General features: G+C 45.0%; 1 protein-coding gene across 6 annotated transcripts in view; it reads left to right on the top strand.

The window, feature by feature from the left end:
• LOC116989474 (phospholipid-transporting ATPase IC-like) overlaps positions 1-6,832 on the top strand; it is a 118,534-nt gene extending 111,702 nt beyond the window's left edge. For 5 of the 6 annotated variants that reach the window (XM_033046891.1, XM_033046889.1, XM_033046892.1 and 2 more), the window contains one exon: positions 5,536-6,064. In XM_033046891.1, coding sequence (XP_032902782.1) covers positions 5,536-5,736 — 201 coding nt within the window. In that variant the 3' untranslated portion in view covers positions 5,737-6,064. Of the gene's footprint in view, positions 1-5,535 lie in introns of all 6 variants that reach the window. The other variant, XM_033046888.1, reaches the window with a different exon arrangement.
• Positions 6,833-21,367: the final 14,535 nt, after the last annotated feature.

Genomic DNA, 21,367 nt, shown 5'->3' with positions numbered 1-21,367 from the left:
CCCTCAGCTGAAGCAAAGACAGTCCATAGAAGTTCATAAGAGAGAGGAGCTGGCCAAGGTCGACTGGAAAAGGATCCTAGCAGCAATGACGGTGGAACAGCAATGGCAGAAATTTCTGGGCATTTTCCCCAGGATGCAGGATCATTTCATTCCAAAGAGGAAGAAAGATTCTAAGGGGAGTAAGAGGCAACTGGCTGACAGGAGAAGTTAGGGATGGAATAAAACTAAAAGAAAAGGTGTATAACATAGCAAAGAGTAGCGGGAAACTTTCAAAGGACAACAAAGTAACAAAAGGGCAATACGGGGTGAAAAGATGAAGTACGAGGGTAAGCTGGCCACGAACATAAAGAAGGATAGTAAAAGCTTCTTTAGGTATGTTCAGAGAAAAAGATTAGTAAAGACAAATGTGGTTCCCTTGAAGGCAGAAACAGGTAAAATTATTATGGGGAACAAGGAAATGTTGAACAAGAGTTGAACAGGTACTTTGGTTCTGTCTTCACTAAGGAAGACACAAACAATCTCCCAGATGTACTAGAGGACAGAGGATCTAGGGAGACAGCGGAATGAAATACATTTGCATTAGACAAGAAATAGTATTGGGTAGACTGATGGGACTGAAAACTGATAAATCCCCAGGGCCTGATGGTCTGCATCTCAGGGTACTCAAGAAGGTGGCTCTAGAAATCGTGGACGCATTGGTGATAATTTTCCAATGTTCTACAGATTCAGGATCAGTTCCTGTGGATTGCAGGGTAGTTAATGTTATCCCACTTTTCAAGAAAGGAGCAAGAGAGAAAACGTGGAATTATAGACCAGTTAGCCTGACATCGGTGGTCGGGAAGATGTTGGAGTCAATTGTTAAAGAAGTAATAACGGCGCATTTGGATAGCAGTAAAAGGTCCAAGTCAGCATGGATTTATGATGGGGAAATCCTGCTTGACTAACCTTCTGGAATTTTTTGAGGATGTGACAAGTAAAATGGATGAAGGAGAGCCAGTGGATGTAGTGGATCTGGACTTTGAAAAAGCCTTTGATAAGGTCCCACACAGGAGATTAGTGGGCAATATTAGAGCACAAGGTATTGGGGGAAGTGTATTGACATGGATAGGGAATTGGTTAGCAGACAGGAAACAAAGAGTAGGAATAAACGGGTCCCTGTTAGAATGTCAGGCAGTGGCAAGTGGAATACCGCAAGGTTCGGTGCTGGGGCCACAACTATTTACAATATATATTAATGATTTAGATGATGGAATTAAAAGTAACACTAGCAAATTTGCAGATTACACAAAGCTGGATGGCAGTGTGAACTGCGAAGAGGATCCTAGGAGGTTGCAGAGTGACTTGGACAGGTTGAGTGAGTGGGCAGATGCATGGCAGATGCAATATAATGTACACAAATGTGGGGTTATCCATTTTGACGGCAAGAACAAGGAGGCAGATTATTATAGTCAATGGTGTCAGATTAGGAAAAAGGGAAGTGCGACGAGACCTGGGTGTCCTTGTACACCAGTCACTGAAAGTAAACATGCAGGTACAGCAAGCAGTGAAGAAAGCTAATGGCATGTTGGCCTTCATAACGAGAGGATTTGAGTATAGGAGTAAAGAGTTCCTTCTGCAGTTGTACAGGGCCCTGGTGAGACCACATTTGGTGTATTATGTGCAGATTTGGTCTCCAATTTGAGGAAGGACATCCTTGCTATTGAGGCAGCGTAGGTTCATGAGATTAATCCCCAGGATGGCGGGACTGTCATATTAGAAAAGATTGGAAAGACTGGGCTTGTATTCACTGGTATTTAGAAGAATGAGAGGGGATCTTATATAAACGTATAAAATTATAAAAAGACTGGACAAGCTAGATGCAGGAAAAAATGTTCCCAATGTTGGGGGAGTCCAGAACCAGGGCCACAGTCTAAGAATAAAGGCGAGCCAATTAAAACTGAGATTTGTGGAATTCTCTGCCACAGAGAATTTAAAAGAGAGTTAGATAGAGCCAAAGGGCCTAGCGGAATCAAGGGATATGGGGAGAAGGCAGGCACGGGTTACAGATTGTGGATGATCAGCCATGATCACAATGAATGGCTGGTGCTGGCTCAAAGGGCCAAATGGCCTCCTCCTGCACTTATTTTCTAAGTTTCATAGTTGAGGTTAGAGTTGAAGAGCCTGATGGTTGTTGGGAAGAAGCTATTCTTGAACTTGGTGGTTATGGTTTTCAGACTCCTGTACCTTCTTCCCGAAGGGAGGAATGAAATGAGAGCATGGCCAGGGTGGTGTGGGTCCTTGGTGATACTGACTGCCTTTTTGAGGCAGTGCCTGCTATAGATCCCTTTAAGGGTGGGAAGTTCAGTACCAGTCTAAGAATAAAGGGGAGGCAGTGTACCTATACTCATCTTTGCAGCTTTATTGGTAAGGGGAACTCATTGCATGTTTCAAAAATAGCATTGTTGGAGAATTGGATCTCGATAGGTTAGACGTGGAGATGATGCTTCCTCTCGTGGAAGAATATAGATTTAGGGGTCACTTTAAACAAATAAGCAGGTGCCCAATTAAGATGGAGATGAGGATTTAGGTTTTTCTCTCACAGTGTTGGAACTCTCTTCGTCAAAGGCTTATCGAAGCAGATTTTGTGAATGTTTTCAAGGCAGAAGTAGAGAGATTCTTCGTAAACAGGAGGGTTGAAAGGTTATGACTAGTAGTTAGGAATGTGTATTTTTGAGGTTGCACCCAGCCTCAATGTTGTTAGATATCAAAGCAGGCTGACTCATATTTCTGCTAAATTATACGTCCATAAGTCAAAGCGGAGCTAAGAACCACTGGATCCTCACAAACTCCGGGCCCCATCCATGCATGTTAAGCCATGCACATCAAGCTGAGTTATAAAGTCATACAGCACAGAATCAGGCCCTTCGGCCCAACTCGCCCATACCGACCAAGGTGCCCCAACTTCACCAGTGCCACCTCCCCACGTTTGTGCCCATATCCCTTTCCTGTCCTTGGAGTCATACTGGAGGTCAGATTAACCTGAACTCACCATTGAATACAGTGGTGGGTGCTGATGTGCCGGACAGAGGGCTGGTTAGACTTTGCATCAGACCAGCAGCTTTGTGTCAGAGAGGGCTGGCGGATGTACGAAGGGTTAACTCAGATCGTTGACCATGTGGGATAAGGTAAGTCCTGGTAAATGTTGAGCTACTTCATGTAATGTTCAGTTTATTTAGTTTAGAGATACAGCGTGGAAACGGGCTCTTTTAGCGCGCCGACCAGCGATCCCCGCACACTAAACTGATACTACACACACTGGGGACAATTTGTAATCTTTACCAAAGCCAATTAACCTACAAACCTGTACAGCTTTGGAGTGTGGGATGAAACTGGAGCTCCCTGAGATAACCAGTGCAGGTCGTGGGATGAAGGTACAAACTCCATACAGACAAGCAACCTGGGTCTTTGGGGCTGTAAGGCAGCAATCCTACCACTGCACCACCAAGCCTCCCCAAATGTTTTTTAATCCTTTTAAGTTTTACGGTTATTTTTTTCATATGCAATCTAAAGTGAAAATTAAAGGTTTAAAGAACAAAACCGGTCCAAGTCTTTGACTGCAGTGATGTGTTAAAGGCTGAAGATAGACACAAAATGCTGGGGAAACTCAGCGGGGCAGGCAGCATCTCTGGAGAGAAGGAATGGTGACATTTCGGGTCGAGACCCTTCTTCCCAGAGCCTGAAGAAGGGTCTCGACCTGAAACGTCACCCATTCCTTCTCTCCGGAGTTGCTGCCTGTCCCGCTAAAACCAGCATCTGCAGTTCCTTCCCACACATGTGGTAAAGGCTGTCAGGTATCCCAGGCCAGGGTTTGTGCAGAACATTGACTGTGTGCCTGTTTATGTCATGGATCACTCTCTGCCTCATGGGCACTTCCCCAGAGTGGATTATCAGCCTGGTCGGCAACCTGCCCCCAGAGAAGGGGAACAATTTGTCACTGTCTGGAGTCTGCCATTTTGCCAGCCTCCCATATTGTCCTTGCCAGACCTAGAGTCATAGTGAAAACAGGCCCTTTGGCCCAACATTCCCACATCGACCAACATGTCCCATCTGCAATAGTCCCACCTGCCTACATCTTGCCCATATCCCCCTAAACCTGTCCTAACCATGTACCTGTCCAAATGGTACCTGCCTCAACTACCTCCTCCGGCAGCTCGATCAATACACCCACCACCCTTTATGTGAAAAAGTTATGCTCGTGATCTTTTTTAATCCCCCCCCACCTTAAACCTATGCCCTCTGGTTTTCGATTCCATTACTCTGGGCAAGAGACTCTGTGCGTCTATGATCTATTCCTGATCTGTTCCCCTCATGATTTTGTACACCTCTATACTATCACCCCTCATCCTCCTGCGCTCCAATGAATAGTCTTAGCCTGCTTAACCTCTCCCCATAGCTCAGGCCCTTGGGCTCGGGCAACATCCTTGTAAATCTCTGCACCCTTTCCTGCTTGTAAAGACTCCCGTCTCCTGCACTAGTATCTGACATACATTTCCATTCGACACAGTGGTCTCTATAAAGAACAATATTGTGCTTCTGAGGTTAAAATGGAGTTAGAACTACCACGTTAATTGAGAAGCATTGCACTTATTTAAGAGTCAAGTCAAGAGTGTTTAATTGTCTTATGTGCCAAAACAGAACAATGACATTCTTACTTGCAGCAACACAACAGGTCTGTAAACACAGAACTCGATTGATAACAGAATAAAAGAAACCAAAATAAGTTCAATAAATTAAAGAAAAAACAATATTAGTGAAAAATATTAGTTGGTGTTTGTACTGTTCAATAGCCAGAGGGTTGGTGCGAGGAAGTTGCACCTGAACCCTGAGATCACCTTTATTCAGAAAGCATTTACCGTATTCAGTTGTGCAGCAATGCTAAATGTAACTGTGGGCTGGGTACTTCATACACTCGTTCACTGTGATAGAACTCCTGTTTGGCAGACAATCTTGTTGCAGCACAATCGAGCGCCCGAGGCCCGGTTTTGATCCAGAACTTGGATATACTGTCTGTGTGGAGTTTGCACGTTCTCCCTGTGACGACACGGGTTTCCTCCAGATGCCCCTGTTTCCATCCACATCCCAAAGACGCGTGGGTTTGTAGGTTAATTGGCCCCCTGCAAATTGCTCCAAAATGTGGATGGAAACTGGGATAACATAGAACTAGTGTGAATGGGTGATCGGTGGCCAGCATTGATTCGGTGGGCCGAAGGTCCTGTTTCCATGCTGTAACTCATAACCAGATAACAGGTCAACATCTGTAAAGTGTAAACAGATATCTACATAAGTGGGTAGGAAGGAACTGCAAATGCTGGTTTAGACCGAAGCATCTCTGGAGAAAAGGTCTGAAGGAGGGTTCTGACCCGAAACGACATCTGTTCCTTTTCTCCCAAGATGATGCCTGACCTGTTGAGTTGCTCCAGCACTTTGTGTCTATCTTCTACATAAGAGGGAATGGTTATTCTAACAATCCCTGTCACCCTTTCTGGTTACCTTCAGGTAACCTACGAGGACCTACAAAAGGCTGGACGAATGATGGACGATAAGGCTGCTCATTTCAGGCGGAATTCGACGTATCGTCGCTCAAGCTATGCGTTCTCCCAGAACAAAGGCTTTGCCAATCTCATTACGTCTGGAGTAAGCCTACGGAAGAAAAAGACGCCTTTGCAATCAAACTCTGGGCAACCTACGCCCAACTGACAAGAGTAGGCGAAAAATTTACAATTCTGATGGCATTATGATTGTACGGAGATGCTGGAAGATATTGCATTCCCATTAGATAAGACACAGACAATGTGAAGTTGGTTGGAGGATTTTTGACATAAGCCTTTGGCAATACTCTGTATTCCTTGCTACGTGAAGGTAACAGTGCCTTTCCCTATGATTGCCTTAATTAGAGAGTCGTGGAGTACAGAAACAGGACCTTCAGCCCACCAATTGTGAACATAGAACAATACAGCACATGAACATGCTGAACATGATGCCAAGATAAACTAATCTCAGCCTGCATGTGTTCCGTATCCCTGCATTTCCATGTGCATGTCTAAATGCCCCCTTAATGCCACTATTGTATCTGCCTCCACCACCGCTAGCAGCTTGTACCAGCCACCCACTGTTCCAAAAACATGTCCCGCACATCTCCTTTACACTTTGTTCCTCTCACCTTAAAGCTAAGCCCTCTAGTCTTTGACATTCCCACCCTCACATGGTCTAGGAGCAGAATAAAGCCATTCGGCCCATCAAGTCTATTCCGCCATTCAATCATGGCTGATCTATCTTTCCCTCTCAACCCCATTCTCCTGCCTTCTCCCCATAACCCCTGACACCCTTGCTCATCAAGAATCTGTCAACCTCCACCTTAAAAATACCCATTGATTTGGCCTCCACAGCCGTCTGTGGCAATGAATTCCCTGGGAAAAAAAGGTTTGGACTGTCCATCTATACCTTTCATAATAATATATACCTCCATCTATACCTTTCATAATAATATATACTTCTCTCAGGTCTCCCCTCAGCCTCTGACATGCTCTATGTTTAAAAAAAAACTTGCCCCATACATCCCCTTTACACTTTGCCCCTTTCACCTTAAAGGTATGGTCTTTAGACTTTGACATTTCCACCCTGGGGAATAGGTTCCGCAGTCGAGTGCTTTCTCTATAACTAAACAATATGCATATTGTTCTTTGCTGTTGGTGTCCAAGGCAGAATGTTGTCCTGTAAGCCTCTTAAACTCTTTAAGGGCCGGACCACCTAATTTAATTAATAAATTTTAGATTTTAAACTTCAGTATCTTTTTAAACTTCAAATCTTTTTTATAATATTAAAAAATTCTATCATTGTGAATCTCAAGTTTCTAACTCTTTAGAGGCGCTGATATGTTATACTGAAGCGTACCTTCACAAGAAGCAGCGCTGCCTGTTGCCACAGGGATGTGGATCATGTCGGGGTTACTTAAGGCGACCAGCCTTACTGGGATTTCTGTCGGGAGTCTCACAACATTCATCGCGTTCCAGGAAGTTACCGCCATCAAGTTCTCATTTTTCGCCGTCGCTTCTTGATCTTCTTCCCAAAATCAATGACCTCTGAAGTGGCGCGACTACCAAACCATCGGCTGATCACTCCCAGCGATCTGAGTTCGATCCTGACCATTGGCTCCGTCGGTGTGGAATTTGCACCTCCTCCAAATGGTTTTCTTCCATTTGTTCTCCCCACAGCCCAAAAGACGTAAGGGTCGGTCGGTAGGTAGATTGGACATTGTAAATTGCCCCTGGAGTGGTGGGCTTTGGGTGGAGTGGATGGGAATGTGGCAAGGGTAATCCTACACTGACCCTCAATGTAAAGGTTTGCTTCCGGTCAGCATATCTCCGCGGGTCCCAAGAGCCTGTTCTCCTGCTCAGGACTCTGATTACCTCCCTCTACAGCCATCTCTCCAACCAAACCCCACCATCACCATCGCTTCGTTCAACTGATCTAATAGATCTGATTACCCCTTCTTCAGGTTCACTTACTCTATCTCCACGGAACAGCTGCTACAACCTGTTATTAGGCTTCTGTAAGATAGGGTTCCAGTCCAATTCACATTTACCCCATTGCAGACATTGAACTGTCTCTGGAACTGATGCACTACAATGCTGAGAACTATATTCTGCACTCTGTATCTTCCCCTTCACTCTACCTAATGTACTTGAGTTTGGCTTGATTGTATTTATATATGGTATTAATCTGATTTGATTGGATAGCTTGCAAAATAAAGCTTTTCACTGTGCCTCAGTAGATGTGACAATAATAAAATCTAAAGCTAATCTTGCTCACGATGGAGTCATCCTCTGCCAATGTATCTCCCCACCCCTCTCCCACATACATCCACTTCAGGGCCCTTCCGAAACTGTCTTTTGTTGCCTTGCATTTTCCAAGCCAATACTCCAATAGTTATTTTTGTTACATGGGCGGAGCACCAAGGCAAATTCCTTGTATGTGAATACTTGGCCAATGAACTTACTTACTTACTTAGGTAGATAAATGGGATTATAAATGGCAGAGAAGACATATGGTATGTTTTCATTGGTCAGGGTATTGAGTATTGCCCCGTTGAGTTACTCCAGCTTTTTGTGACTATCTTTGGTTCAAACCAGCATCTGAAGTTCCTTCTTACACATATTAGAGTCAGGAAGTCATGAGCAGCTCTGTAGAACTTTGGTTAGGCCGCACTGCGTGTTGTGCAGGACTCCCATTACAGGGAGGATGCGGAGGCTTTGGAAAGGGTGCAGAGGAGGTTTACCAGAATGCTGCCTGGATTAGACGATATTAGGTACAGGAGGATGTTAGACAGTCTTGGATCGTTTCTCTGGATCGCCAGAGGTTGAAGAGAGACCCGATAAAAGTATATATAAAACTATGAGAGGCAGAGATCGTCTAGATCAGGGGTCGGCAACCTTGTTCTGCACAGGGGCCAGGACGTATGTCTGTGAGCGGATGGCGGGCCACGCCTATCACGTGTACACGTGATTCCCCCCTTTGAGGAAGCCACTCATACTCGCTTGTCCCCGGCCTGTTGACAACACCAATCCCGACCAAAGATCATAGAGTGGATCTTTGATCCCGACAGTGAAGCCCGGCTACAGAAGGTGCGCGGCCATGCCGGCGGCTTTGCGCAGGATGCGGTACAGCCAGAGCTCAGCTCTCCTTGGCGCTTGGCGGTTCCGCCATTGCGGCCGCCAGCGCAGACCTCCTTGCGTCAACGCGCCCGGGCGCCGCGGCCTTGGGCCCGGGAGGTACCGGAGATGATGGTAGTCGGCGGGCCGAATATTTCCGGGGAAAAAAATACGCATGCGGGCCGGATGATTTCTGGTTACGGGCCGCATTCGGCCCGGGGGCCGTAAGTTGCCGACCCCTGGTCTAGATAATCAGAACTTTTTATCCAAGATGGAAAGATCAAATAGTGGAGGGCATAGCTTTAATGCGAGAGGGACAACGTTTTGAGGAGATGTGCAGCTCATGTTTTATACACAGAACGTGGTGAGAGCCTGGAAACGGCTGCTGGGGGTGGTGGTAGTGGAGGCAGGTATGATAATGGCATTTAAGAGACTTTTGGAGATGCACATGGATATGGAGGGGTGTGGATTATGTGCAGGCAGATAAGGCTTGCACTAGGCATTAGGGTCGGCACAGACAATGTGGGCCAAAGGGACTGTTCCTGTGCTGTACTGTTCTATGTTCTAAATGCATCTTCTGCAGTTCCTTTCCTCGAGGAACATATCTTGGGGCCCTATATCTGAGGAAGGATGTGTTGGCGCTGGAGGAGGTTTATCCCAGGAATGATTGGGTTAACGTATGATGAGTGTTTGAAGGCACTGGGCCTGTACACGCTGGAGTTTAGAAGGATGAGGGGAAGACCTCATTGTAACTTACCGAATAGTGAAAGGCCTGGATAGAATGAATGTGGGGAGGGTGTTTCCACTAGTGGGAGCATCTAGGACCAGAGACGATAGCCTCTGAATAAAATAATTACTTGTAGAAAGGGGATGAGAAGGAATTTCTTTAGTCAGAGGGTGGTGAAACTGTGAAATTCATTGCCACAGACAACCGTGGAGGCCGTTAATGGATATTTTTAAGTTGGAGATTGACAAATTCTTGATTAGTACAGGTGTCAGGCGTAATGGGGAGAAGGCAGGAGAATGGGGTTTAGAGGGGAAAGATAGATCAGCCATGAACGAATGGCGGAGTACACTTGATGGGCCGAATGGCCTAATTCTGCTCCGAGAACATGAACTTATGGACATGCCAGCCTGTTGCCACTTTGTGCCACATCTGACATGTAAGAGTTTTGGCCCCCGTGGGGCTTGAGATCAACGTGCATCAAGGAGCCCGGAGCCATGTTTAGAATTTAAATCAGTTATCCTATTAAATTGCTGCTATCTCACTTTTCCATAATGGCAGTTCTTGGCGCTGTGATTTAGGATTTATTTCTCCAGTGAGACAATAACATCCTTCTGTCGTGCGGTAGACTGAGACTAACTTACCTCCCCCCCCCCCCCCCCCCCCCCCCCCCCCCCCCCAATCTTTGCACATCCCCCAATCCTTTCTACTCGTCACTTTAATTTCATGTTTCATGTATTTTGTGTTTTTGTGATTGTTGGCAGATCAAACTCCCTCCTGGGATCAATAAAGTTCGATCATATTGTATGGTAATAGAGAACGTTACAATCTCCAGGCCAAAGAGATTCTAGCAGACGTACCCAGACAATAAGGAACATTTAAACTTAATGGAGTGAGTTGATTGTCCCTTGAAGGATGGACTGCTGGGATATCAAGCCATTGGTGATAGACACAAAATGCTGGAGTAATTCAGCGGGACAGGCAGCCACCCTGGATAGAGGGAACAGGTGACTTAAGGGGTTGGACAGGCTAGATGCAGGAAGATTGTTTCCGATGTTGGGGAAGGGGTCACAGTTTAAGGATAAAGGGGAAGTCTTTTAGGACCGAGATCAGAAAAACATTTTTCACACAGAGAGTGGTGAATCTGTGGAATTCTCTGCCACGGAAGGTAGTTGAGGCCAGTTCATTGGCTATATTCAAGAAGGAGTTAGACGTGGCCCTTGTGGCTAAAGGAATCAGGGGGTATGGAGAGAAGGCAGGTACAGGATACTGATGGATGGTCAGCCATGATCATATTGAATGGCGGTGCAGGCTCGAAGGGCCGAATGGCCTACTCCTGCTCCTATTTTCTATGTTTCTATGTGATGTTTCGGGTCGAGACCCTTCTTCAGATCTGACCTGAAACCTTACCCATTCCTTCTATCCAGAAATGTTGCCTGTCCCGTTGAGTTATGCCATCATTTTGTGTCTATCTTCAGTGTAAACCAGTTCCTTCCAGTAGCCTTTGGAGTTCAGTTCATGCACTCCGTGGGCCCAGGTTATTCCTTGGCAATACCAGTAGAAAGAAAATACTTGCGTTTTTATAAATAGCTTGAAGTGCTTAACACAATCGATCTATAGTTTAAGCGTAGTGGATTTTGTTATAGAGCAGGTTTTGGTGGGTTGAATTGAGCTCTCCGATTCCTATTGACAGTAGATAGACACAAGATGCTGGAGTAACTCAACGGGTCAGGCAGCGTCTCATTCACAATGCTTGATCTTATTTCAGTGCACGAGATTCAGAAATATTGAACACTTGCGCTCTGTCCACCAAGGCCTGCTGGATCTCCCGGTCGCTAACCATTTTAACTTAGAATTAATCTTAGAATAAAGGGGAAGCCATTGAAGACTGAGGTGAGAAAAAACTTTTTCACCCAGAGAGTTGTGAATTTGTGGAATTCCCTGCCACAGAGGGCGGTGGAGGCCAAGTCACTGGATGGATTTAAGAGAGAGTTAGATGGAGCTCTAGGGGCTACTGGAGTCAAGGGATATGGGGAGAAGGCAGGCACGGGTTATTGATTGGGGACGATCAGCCATGACCACAATGAATGACGGTGCTGGTTCGAAGGGCTGAATGGCCTCCTCCTGCACCTATTTTCTATTTTCTATGTTAACTTCCCTCCTCATTCCCACATTGACCTTTCTGCCCTGGGCCTCCTCCATTGTCAGAGTGAGGCCACATGCAAACTGGAAGAATGGCACCTCATATTCCCCTCCCCACCAATCTTTTGCCCCCCTCTCGTTTTCCAATGGCTCCCCACCCCAGTGTGCATACACTGCTCCCACCTTCTCCCTCCCCACTATCTTCTGTTTCCGCCACCTATCTCCCTCCTCCATCTCTCTCCTCTCCTTATCTGTCACCCTTTTGTCTCCTTTTCATCTTCTTTTCGTCTTCTTCTCATACTCGCAGCATGGTCGACACGAGGTCGTAGCAGGTTCTTCGTAACTCTCCTTCATGCTCGAGAGTGGTCTCCGCGTACTCGAGGCCCCAGCTAGGTCGCGCCGTCTTTTTCAATATGTTAAAAAATGCCCGCGAGTAAAAAAAGGTCGCCATGGAAAAAATCGATACTTTTTTTACTCGTAGGTTTAGTCGTAGTAGGTCGTAGTAGCATGTTAGTCGTAGGTAATCGAGGGTAGTCGAAGGTAGTCGTAGATAGTCTTCATCGTAGTCGAAGGGAGGTCGAAGGAGGTCGTCTTCACTCTCCACTATTCGGTGTCCAATTTTCCCGAAGTTAGTCGTAACTAGTCGAAGGAGGTCTTCTACATAGTCGAAGGAGGTCTTCAACATGTCATTTTTTCAAACTCTTCTAAACTCGCCAATTAGGTCGCCCAAGTGGGTCTGCCCTTTTAAACTGTGTCCCTCTCGATTAGATCCTGTCAGTTCTTCTCAATCCTTATTCCTCAATAATAATTGGATAAGTTCATATCCCATGCTGTGGTTATAAATATTGTCAAACAATGCTTTAGATGTGGAGCCTAATTTTTCAATCATTGATTGTGAGAAGGTCTGATTTTTCTATGTCTCTTTTTGCCCATTCTTTCTTTTCTTTCTCTCACGACATTTAATTTTCTGTGCATCATTTAAGATTGAATTGCCTTCCTCCTCCATGTCAAACGTCTGCAAGATGAAAGGAGCAATCACGAAGCTTCACGTTTGGAGAAGTCTCCGTGCGTGTTTATGCAATTGTTCAAATTGTGGAGAGGAGTGGTGGAATCAGCGAGCAGGGAAACAGGCACCTTGGCCCAGTTTGTCCATGCCCACCAAGGTGCCCCATCGAAGCTAGTCACATTTGCCCACGTTTGGCCCACATTCCGCTCAACCTATCCATGTATCTGTCCATAGATAGAAACAAATTGCTGGAATAACTCAGCGGGACAGGCAGCACATCTGGATAGAAGGAATGGGTGACCCTTCGGGTTGAGACCCTTCTTCAGACTGTTACTCCAGCATTTTGTGTCTATCAACGATTTAAACCAGCACCTGCAGTTCCTTCCTACAACATGTATCTGTCCAAGTGTCTCTTAAATGCTGTTATTGCATGTCTCAACCACCTCCTCTGGCAGCTCGTTCCATATGGCCACCACTGTCTGTGCGCAAAAAATTGTCCCTTATGGGCCTGTCACACTTAGGCGACTTTTTAGCCATGTTCACGGGTGGTTGTCGGGGAGTCGCCTTCATGGCCGTGAGGAGTTCCCGCATTCTGCGAACAAGTCGCGGCCTCATTATGGTCGCCGTGAATTTTTCAACAAAATTAGCTGCGGCTAGAATGAAGCCGCCATGGAGAGTAGCGAGAATTCTGGAGCCGTAGGTGGGTCGCCAGGAGGTCCTAATGGGTTGTCAGGATGTCGGAGGTTCTTGTAGGTTGTAGCCAGTGCTGACCGGTGAATTTCATTGGCTCATTGGGGGAAAATAAAGGTAAGCGGTGGTTTTCAGAACCGACCGGTAATGTTAAATGTTCACCGAGCTTCACAGCCGTGTATCTCTGGCTTCTTAAAAGTTGTCTCCATTCCTTCTCCCCCCCCTCTTTTAAAGGACTTACCGTACACTGTGCTTTAGCTGTCTTTTTACAGCGCCAACCTTCCTGTTCATCGCGGTTTGTGTCTGTTTCACCTTGGCTTTGCACTATGTGAATTTTATAGACAGCGCCCCCATCGCTTGCTCTGTCCCCGCCTGCATAACGGGCTGGTGAAGGAAGCCGTTTGTGTGTGTGTGTGTGTGTGTGTTCCACTCTGACAGTCGCCGTTCCAGTTGCCGGTTTTTCAGGCGACTGCCGGCAACTTGACAATCGCCGCAGTCCGCTGAAAAATCGCCTAAGTGGGACGGGCCCGTTAGTTTCCCCTCTTACCTTAAACCAATGTGCTCTGGTTCTTGATTTCCTTACCCTGGAAAAAAAAAGACTGTGTATTCACCCTATCCCCCTCATGATTTTATATACTTCTACAAGATCACCCCTCAGCCTCTTGCGCTCCAGGGAATAAAGTCCCAGTCTACCCATCATCTCCCTATAGCTCAGGCCTTTGAGTCCTGGCAGCATCCTTGTAAATCTTCTCCGCACTCTTTCCAACTTAATGGCATCCAACCTTTAGCAGGAATGTTCCAAAATAGAACACAATACTCCAAACGCAGCTTCCTTTTAAAAGATTCCTATTCTAAATGATTCCATCTATCGTTTATGCTCTGGGCACTCCATGAAAACAAAAAACGAAAATAGGAAGGAAGTAATTCAGGAGATTGCAATAAGGTAGGTGTGAGAAATAACGGCTTACATTGCTGGAGTAACTCGGCGGGTCAGGCAGCATCTCTAGAGAACAGGGATAGGTGAACTTTTGGGTCAGGACCCTTCTTCAGATGGATTGGTGGGGGGGGGGAGAAAGCAGGACGAGAGAAAACATAGAAACATAGAAAATAGGTGCAGGAGTAGGCCATTCGGCCCTTTGTGCCTGCACCGCCATTCAATATGATCATGGCTGATCATCCACTCAGTATCCTGTACCTGCCTTCTCTCCATACCCCCTGATCCCTTTAGCCACAAAGGCCACATCTAACTCCATCTCAAATATAGCCAATGAACTTGCCTCAACTACCTTCTGTGGCAAAGAATTCCAGAGATTCACTACTCTCTGTGTGAAAAATGTTTTTCTCATCTCGGTCCTAAAAGATTTCTCCCTTATCCTTAAACTGTGACCCGTTGTTCTGGACTTCCCCAACATTGGGAACAATCTTCCTGCATCTAGCCTGTCCAACCCCTTAAGAATTTTGTAAGTTTCTATAAGATTACCTCTCAATCTTCTAAATTCTAGCGAGTACAAGCCGAGTCTATCCAGTCTATCTTCATATGAAAGTCTTGACATCCCAGGAATCAGTCTGGTGAACCTTCTCTGTACTCCCTCTATGGCAAGAATGTCTTTCCTCAGATTAGGAGACCAAAACTGTACGCAATACTCCAGGTTTATCTCACCAAGACCCTGTACAACTGCAGTAGAACCTCCCTGCTCCTATACTCAAATCCTTTTGCTGTGAATGCTAACATACCATTCGCTTTCTTCACTGCCTGCTGCACCTGCATGCTTACTTTCAATGACGTGTACCATGACACCCAGGTCTCGTTGCATCTCTCCTTTTCCTAATCGGCCACCATTCAGATAATAATCTACTTTCCTGTTTTTGCCACCAAAGTGGATAACCTCACATTTATCCACATTATACTGCATCTGCCATGCATTTGCCCACTCACCCAGCCTATCCAAGTCACCTTGCAGCCTCCTAGCATCCTCCTCACAGCTAACACTGCCCCCCAGCTTCGTGTCATCCGCAAATTTGGAGATGTTGCATACAATTCCCTCGTCCAAATCATTAATATATATTGTAAATAGCTGGGGTCCCTTGCGGTACCCCACTAGTCACTGCCTGCCATTCTGAAAAGGACCCGTTTACTCCTACTTATTGCTTCCTGTCTGCCAGCCAGTTCTCTATCCACATCAATACTGAACCCCCAATACCGTGTGCTTTAAGTTTGTATACTAATCTCTCATGTGGGACCTTGTCGAAAGCCTTCTGAAAGTCCAGATATAACACATCCACTGGTTCTCCCTTATCCACTCTACTAGTTACATCCTCGAAAAATTCTATAAGATTCGTCAGACATGATTTACCTTTCATAAATCCATGCTGACTTTGTCCAATGATTTCACCACTTTCCAAATGTGCTGCTATCGCATCTTTAATAACCGACTCTAGCAGTTTCCCCACTACCGATGTTAGACTAACTGGTCTGTAATTCCCCGTTTTCTCTCTCCCTCCCTTTTTAAAAAAGTGGGGTTACATTAGCTACCCTCCAATCCTCAGGAACTACTCCAGAATCTAACGAGTTTTGAAAAATTATCACTAATGCATCCACTATTTCTGGGGCTACTTCCTTAAGTACTCTGGGATGCAGCCTATCTGGCCCTGGGGATTTATCGGCCTTTAATCCATTCAATTTACCTAACACCACTTCCCGGCTAACCTGGATTTCACTCAGTTCCTCCATCTCATTTGACACCCAGTCCCCTGCTATTACCGGCAGATTATTTATTTCTTCCTTAGTGAAGACAGAACCAAAGTAGTTATTCAATTGGTCTGCCATGTCCTTGTTCCCCATGATCAATTCACCTGTTTCTGACTGCAAGGGACCTACATTTGTTTTAACTAATCTTTTTCTCTTCACATATTTATAAAAGCTTTTGCAGTCAGTTTTTATGTTCCCTGCCAGTTTTCTTTCATAATCTATTTTCCCTTTCCTAATTAAGCCCTTTGTCCTCCTCTGCTGAATTTCTCCCAGTCCTCTGGTAGGCTGCTTTTTCTGGCTAATTTGTATGCTTCATCTTTTGTTTTGATACTATCCCTGATTTCCCTTGTTATCCACGGATGCACTACCTTCCCTGATTTATTCTTTTGCCAAACTGGGATGAGGCAAAGCCTGGCAAGTGATAGGTGGACACAGATGAGAGGATGGGGGGGGGGGGGGGGGGGTTGATGGGCAGATGGGCAGATGGTTGGACAAAGGCCAGAGGGGAAAGGACATAAGGTTGTGAGATAAGAGGTGTGAAATGTGATACCAGATGAAGGGATATAGATGAAGGGTTGGGGGTAGGGAAAAGAGAGGCGGGATATATTGAGAAATAGATTGGAGCTCGTGAATTGATGAGGATGCTGCCTGTGTAACAATTTCTTATCGATGGCATACATTGATCTAGAATGCTGGGTATTGTTAAGGCATGGTTATAGGAGATGAGAAATAAATCAGATTCCTGATTATAGGTAACTGTAAAGGAGAAAATAGCCAGAGAGTTTCATTAATAGCTGTTAAATGGTTTAAGCAAACATTTTGGAGGTGCTCTAACTACAAGCTTCCAAAACTCTCGATAGATTTTTTTTTTCCTTTAACATTGGAAAACTTCATAATTTAAGGAAGGTAACAAAAGGAAAGGAGGGAATAATGGCCAACCTATCTATAGTTATGGAATCTATGAAACCTGGAACTGATGATGCAATGACTAAGCATTTGGAACATTTTTGGATTCATATAGATCGTGCCTGATGAACCAGATTTAATTTCTTTAACCTGTTCAGTGCCAGCCCCGAGTATACAGTACTTGTTTTGGCTTAGTGTCATTTTATGGCTGTGTGATGAGTTGGCCTTGACCTAGAAAAATCCTGGCCCAGGATGGCCAATAGTGAAAAAAAATCTAGGCAGTGAGCAGGTTAACAAAGAATTAAAATGGTGTATAGAGAAGTAACTATGGATGTTATTTTAATACGATCTACAGCAAAAGTTTGTTAAGATCCATCATAAGGTTCATCAAGGCCCCTGGCTTTGTCCAGCATCATTGAGCCATTAATGTACAGGTACAATGGTGGCAAATAGATTTTAACATAAATTTAAAATAATCCACTTTGGACCAAAAACTAAAATGTTATGATCAGGTATATTGTTGTTACACGGGGTAAGCAGTGGTAGAGAGGCATGGTGCTACAATGACACATACAATTGAAACACTATCTTAGGGACTGTCTGTGTGGAGTTTGCACATTTCCCCTCTGACTGCGTGCATTTTTGCCAGATGCTCTTGTTTCCTGCTACATGCCAAAGACATGACAGGTTAGTAGATTAATTAGTTACTATAAATTGGCCCAGATGTATGAGTGAGATTAGAGATACAGTGTGCAAACAGGCCCTTTGACCCACTGAGTCCACGCCGATCAGTGATCGCCCATATACTAGTTCAATCATACACACTAGGGCCTATTTACAGCAGTCAATTAACCTACAAACCCGCACGTCTATTGAATGTGGGAGGAAACCGGAGCACCCGGATAAAACCTACGCGGTCACATCGAGAACGTACAAACTCCTCACAGACAGCACCCAGAGTCAGGATCGAACCTGGGTCTCTGGCGCTGAGAGGCAGCAACTCCAACGCTGCAGCTCTGTGCTGTGTGAATGTAAAGATTAAAGATCGGCCTTTATTACTTAGCTGTGAATTAAGTGCGGCTGTTCACTTACCTGTCTCTAAAATGTTAGATAAATCATTCATGATTACTGTTAAAATGAATCCATAAGATGGCAGAAAGAGAGGTTTGCATGCATCATTAAAGTGCTCATGTGCTATTGACACTCTGTGTCATGTTGAAGCGTGTGGATATATTGGGGTTAATTCAACTGCTCTTCATGCACCGTGTTTAACAAATTGCCACTCAATGAATGGCAGAGGCTGTCTAAGAAAGCGTTCTGAGCAAGGCATCATTTCAAGCAGCCTCAGTAGAGTATTTATCAACAATCTGATGTGACGTGTAACAGTTTCACTGGTTTAATCACCACTCACTGCCTCTTGTTAACTTTAATACATGTTGTGTCCTCATTCTAATAAGTACAGATAAACATTCCCCATCGGCACAGGCAAGGCTGAGAAATCTATAGCACAATGTTATCCAGAGATTTACCTGCTCCACTTTAAAACAATACTAATTTCACTCTGGTGCTCTTTGTTAATTTTGATATTTGTTAAGGAGCAGTGTCTTTGGTAACATTAAGATGAGAGGACAAAGATTTAATGGGAGCCTGAGGGGCAACTTTTTCACACAGAAAGTGGTGGGTATGTGGAATGAGCTGCCAGAGGGGGGAGTTGAGGCTGGTACTATAACAGCAATTCAAAGACATGTTAGTTGGCATGAGCAGGTTCAGTTTAGTTTATTGTCACGCACGTGGATTGAAGTACAGTGAAAAGTTTTTGTTGCGTGCTAACCAGCCACAGAAAGACAATACATGATTACAATCGAGCAAAAGTTGGGCCAGAGGGCCTGTTTCCATGCTGCTTGATATAATGTTATACACCTGATAGAAGTATTTACAATTATGAGAGGCACAGATAAGGTAAACAGTCAGAACCTTTTACCCAGTCTCTTGGACTGGGCGACATAGCTTTAAGGTAAAAGGGGCAAAGTTTCATGGAGATGAGCTGGGAAAGGTTTATCCACAGAGGAAGGCATGCTCTTCTGGAGGTGGTGTTGGAGGCAGATGCGATATTGGTGTTCAAGAGGCTTTTAGATGGATAAGCAGGGAATGGGGGGATACGGATCACGTGCAGGCAGATGAGATTAGTTTAAATTGGCATCAGGTTCAAATGGACATTGTGGGCTGAAGGGCCTGTTCCTATGCTGTACTATTTTATGTGTAGGAAGGAACTGTCAATGCTGATTTACACTGAAGATAGATACAAAATGCTGGAGTAACTCAGCAGGACAGGCAGCGTCTCCGAAGCGAAGGAACGGATGACGTTTCGTGTCAAGACTCTTCTTCAGTCTGAATCTTTTTCTCAGGGTGGTAATGTCAAATACTAGAGGACATACTGTCGCTTCAAGGTGTGAGGGCAAAAGTTTAAAGGATATAAGGTATAAAAGTTTTATATACAGAAAGTGGTGGGTGCCTGGAACACGCTGCCTGGGGTGCTGATTGGAGGCAGATGGGATAGTGGTGTTTAGAACGGCACATGACAATATCGTGAATGTAGAGGTATGGATCACGTACAGGCAGAGGAGTTCAGTTTAACTTGGCATCGTGTTTATCACAGACATTGCGGACTGAAGAAACTATTCCTGTGCTGTTCTATGTTTCCTGAAGGTCCTTGGGATGTTTTATACACTGTATGTGCAGATAATGTTAATCAAATGCTGTCACCCTTCATTGGCTTAATAGCAGTTATTGGCAGCCATGGAGACACACTGCTCCCGACCGGTAGAAGGTACAGAAGATTGAAGGCGCATAGCACCAGACTCAGGAACAGCTTCTTCCCTTCTGTTATCAGGCTTCTGAACGGTCCTTCCGTAAGCTAGGGTACTATCCGATTCACCTCGACTCCACTGCGAACATTGTACTTTGTCTATGAAACTGAAGCGCTACAGTGCTGAGAACTATATTCTGTACTCTGTATCTTCCCCTTCACTCTTCCTTATCTACTTGAGTAGCATATCTAATGTGTTTGGATAGCACACAAAACAAATCATTTCACCGTGACAACTATAAAACTAAACCCGAAACCTCAAGCGCCGAGCAGTGAACTTTTCCCACATAGTTTCAATGCCGATAATTCAAGTTTGTATTTTTGCAGATTGTGTACCAAAGTCAAACATGCGCTGGTAGATCAGTAACCTCACCAATACTAGCCACAATCAAATAATAGTATGTGTTTGAATCATACGAGCTGTGTGTTTGCACAAACCAAGAACAGTTTAATGAAGTTGAATGGATTTGTTGTGATGAATGGTGCTGATTTTACTTTTGAAATGGCGGATGTTTAAATTGGTATTTTTATTTCACATTGCACATTATACCCTTATACCAAGCTAGCGATTATCCCTAATCAAGAGATTGTTTTAAATATTTAATAATGTTTCAGCTGATGAATATTTAAAAAAAACATTGATTTGGGAAGAATCGAGTCTTTTATCTGCCGCCTCTTGTGTCTCCTGAGTATTTCTGATGTTTACAATAGCAGTCCATGTTTCTGTGAAAATAAATTGGAATCATAATTCACTCATATTTGGTCTTGTAAGCTCTACTTCTGTTGAGGTTCCTTTGATGAATTCACCAAGCGTTCAACTTTATGACGTTGATATTGATAATTGGATCTTGTGGTGGAAGTACCGGTGGCTCAGACCGCCAGAAACGCATGTTCGATCCCGACCTCAGCTGTTGTTCTCTGTGGAGTTTACACGTTCTCCCTGTGACCGTGTGGGTTTCCTCCAGGTGCTCCAGCTTTTCTCCCACATCTCAAAGACGAGCAGGTTTGTAGGTCAATTGGTCTCGGTAAAATTCCCCTAAGAGTGTAGAGGGAGGATGAGAAAATACGATAACATTGAACTAGTGTGATTGATAGTGGCCATGGGCCGAAGGGCTGGTGTCCATGCAATGGCGGACTGGCCAGGGTGTCAGCTTGCCCAATGGCAAGTGGGCCCCTGATGAAGTGGGCCCCCTTTGTCTCCTGGCAACCAATATTTTTAGACCCAATCCGCGACTGTGTCCATGCAATACCTTTCATGGTGATCGGTGGTCAGCATGGACTCGATGGGCCGAAGGGCCTGTTTCCATGCTGTACCTCTAAACTATGCTAAACTAAAACTAAACTAGTGGAGTGGGTAATAGAGTGGCTGAAGGAATTTGTGGCTAATTCAGTCTCATCGTTTAAGAAACAGTTGGACAGGTACATGGATAGGACAGGTTTGGAGGGTTATGAATCAAGCGCAGGCAAGTGGGACTTGGTTCGCTGGGACATTGTTGGTGGGTGTGGGCGAGTTGGGCCGAAGGGCCTGTTTCCACACTGTATTAATCTAAGACTCTATGACTCCTTACATTGAGCTCAGAAGATGTGGGTTACACCT

This window comes from Amblyraja radiata, chromosome 29 (assembly GCF_010909765.2).
Source record: "Amblyraja radiata isolate CabotCenter1 chromosome 29, sAmbRad1.1.pri, whole genome shotgun sequence".
Lineage (NCBI taxonomy): Eukaryota > Metazoa > Chordata > Chondrichthyes > Rajiformes > Rajidae > Amblyraja > Amblyraja radiata.
Note: the sequence above shows the minus strand (reverse complement) of the source record. Positions and strands in the feature narration are given on the sequence as shown.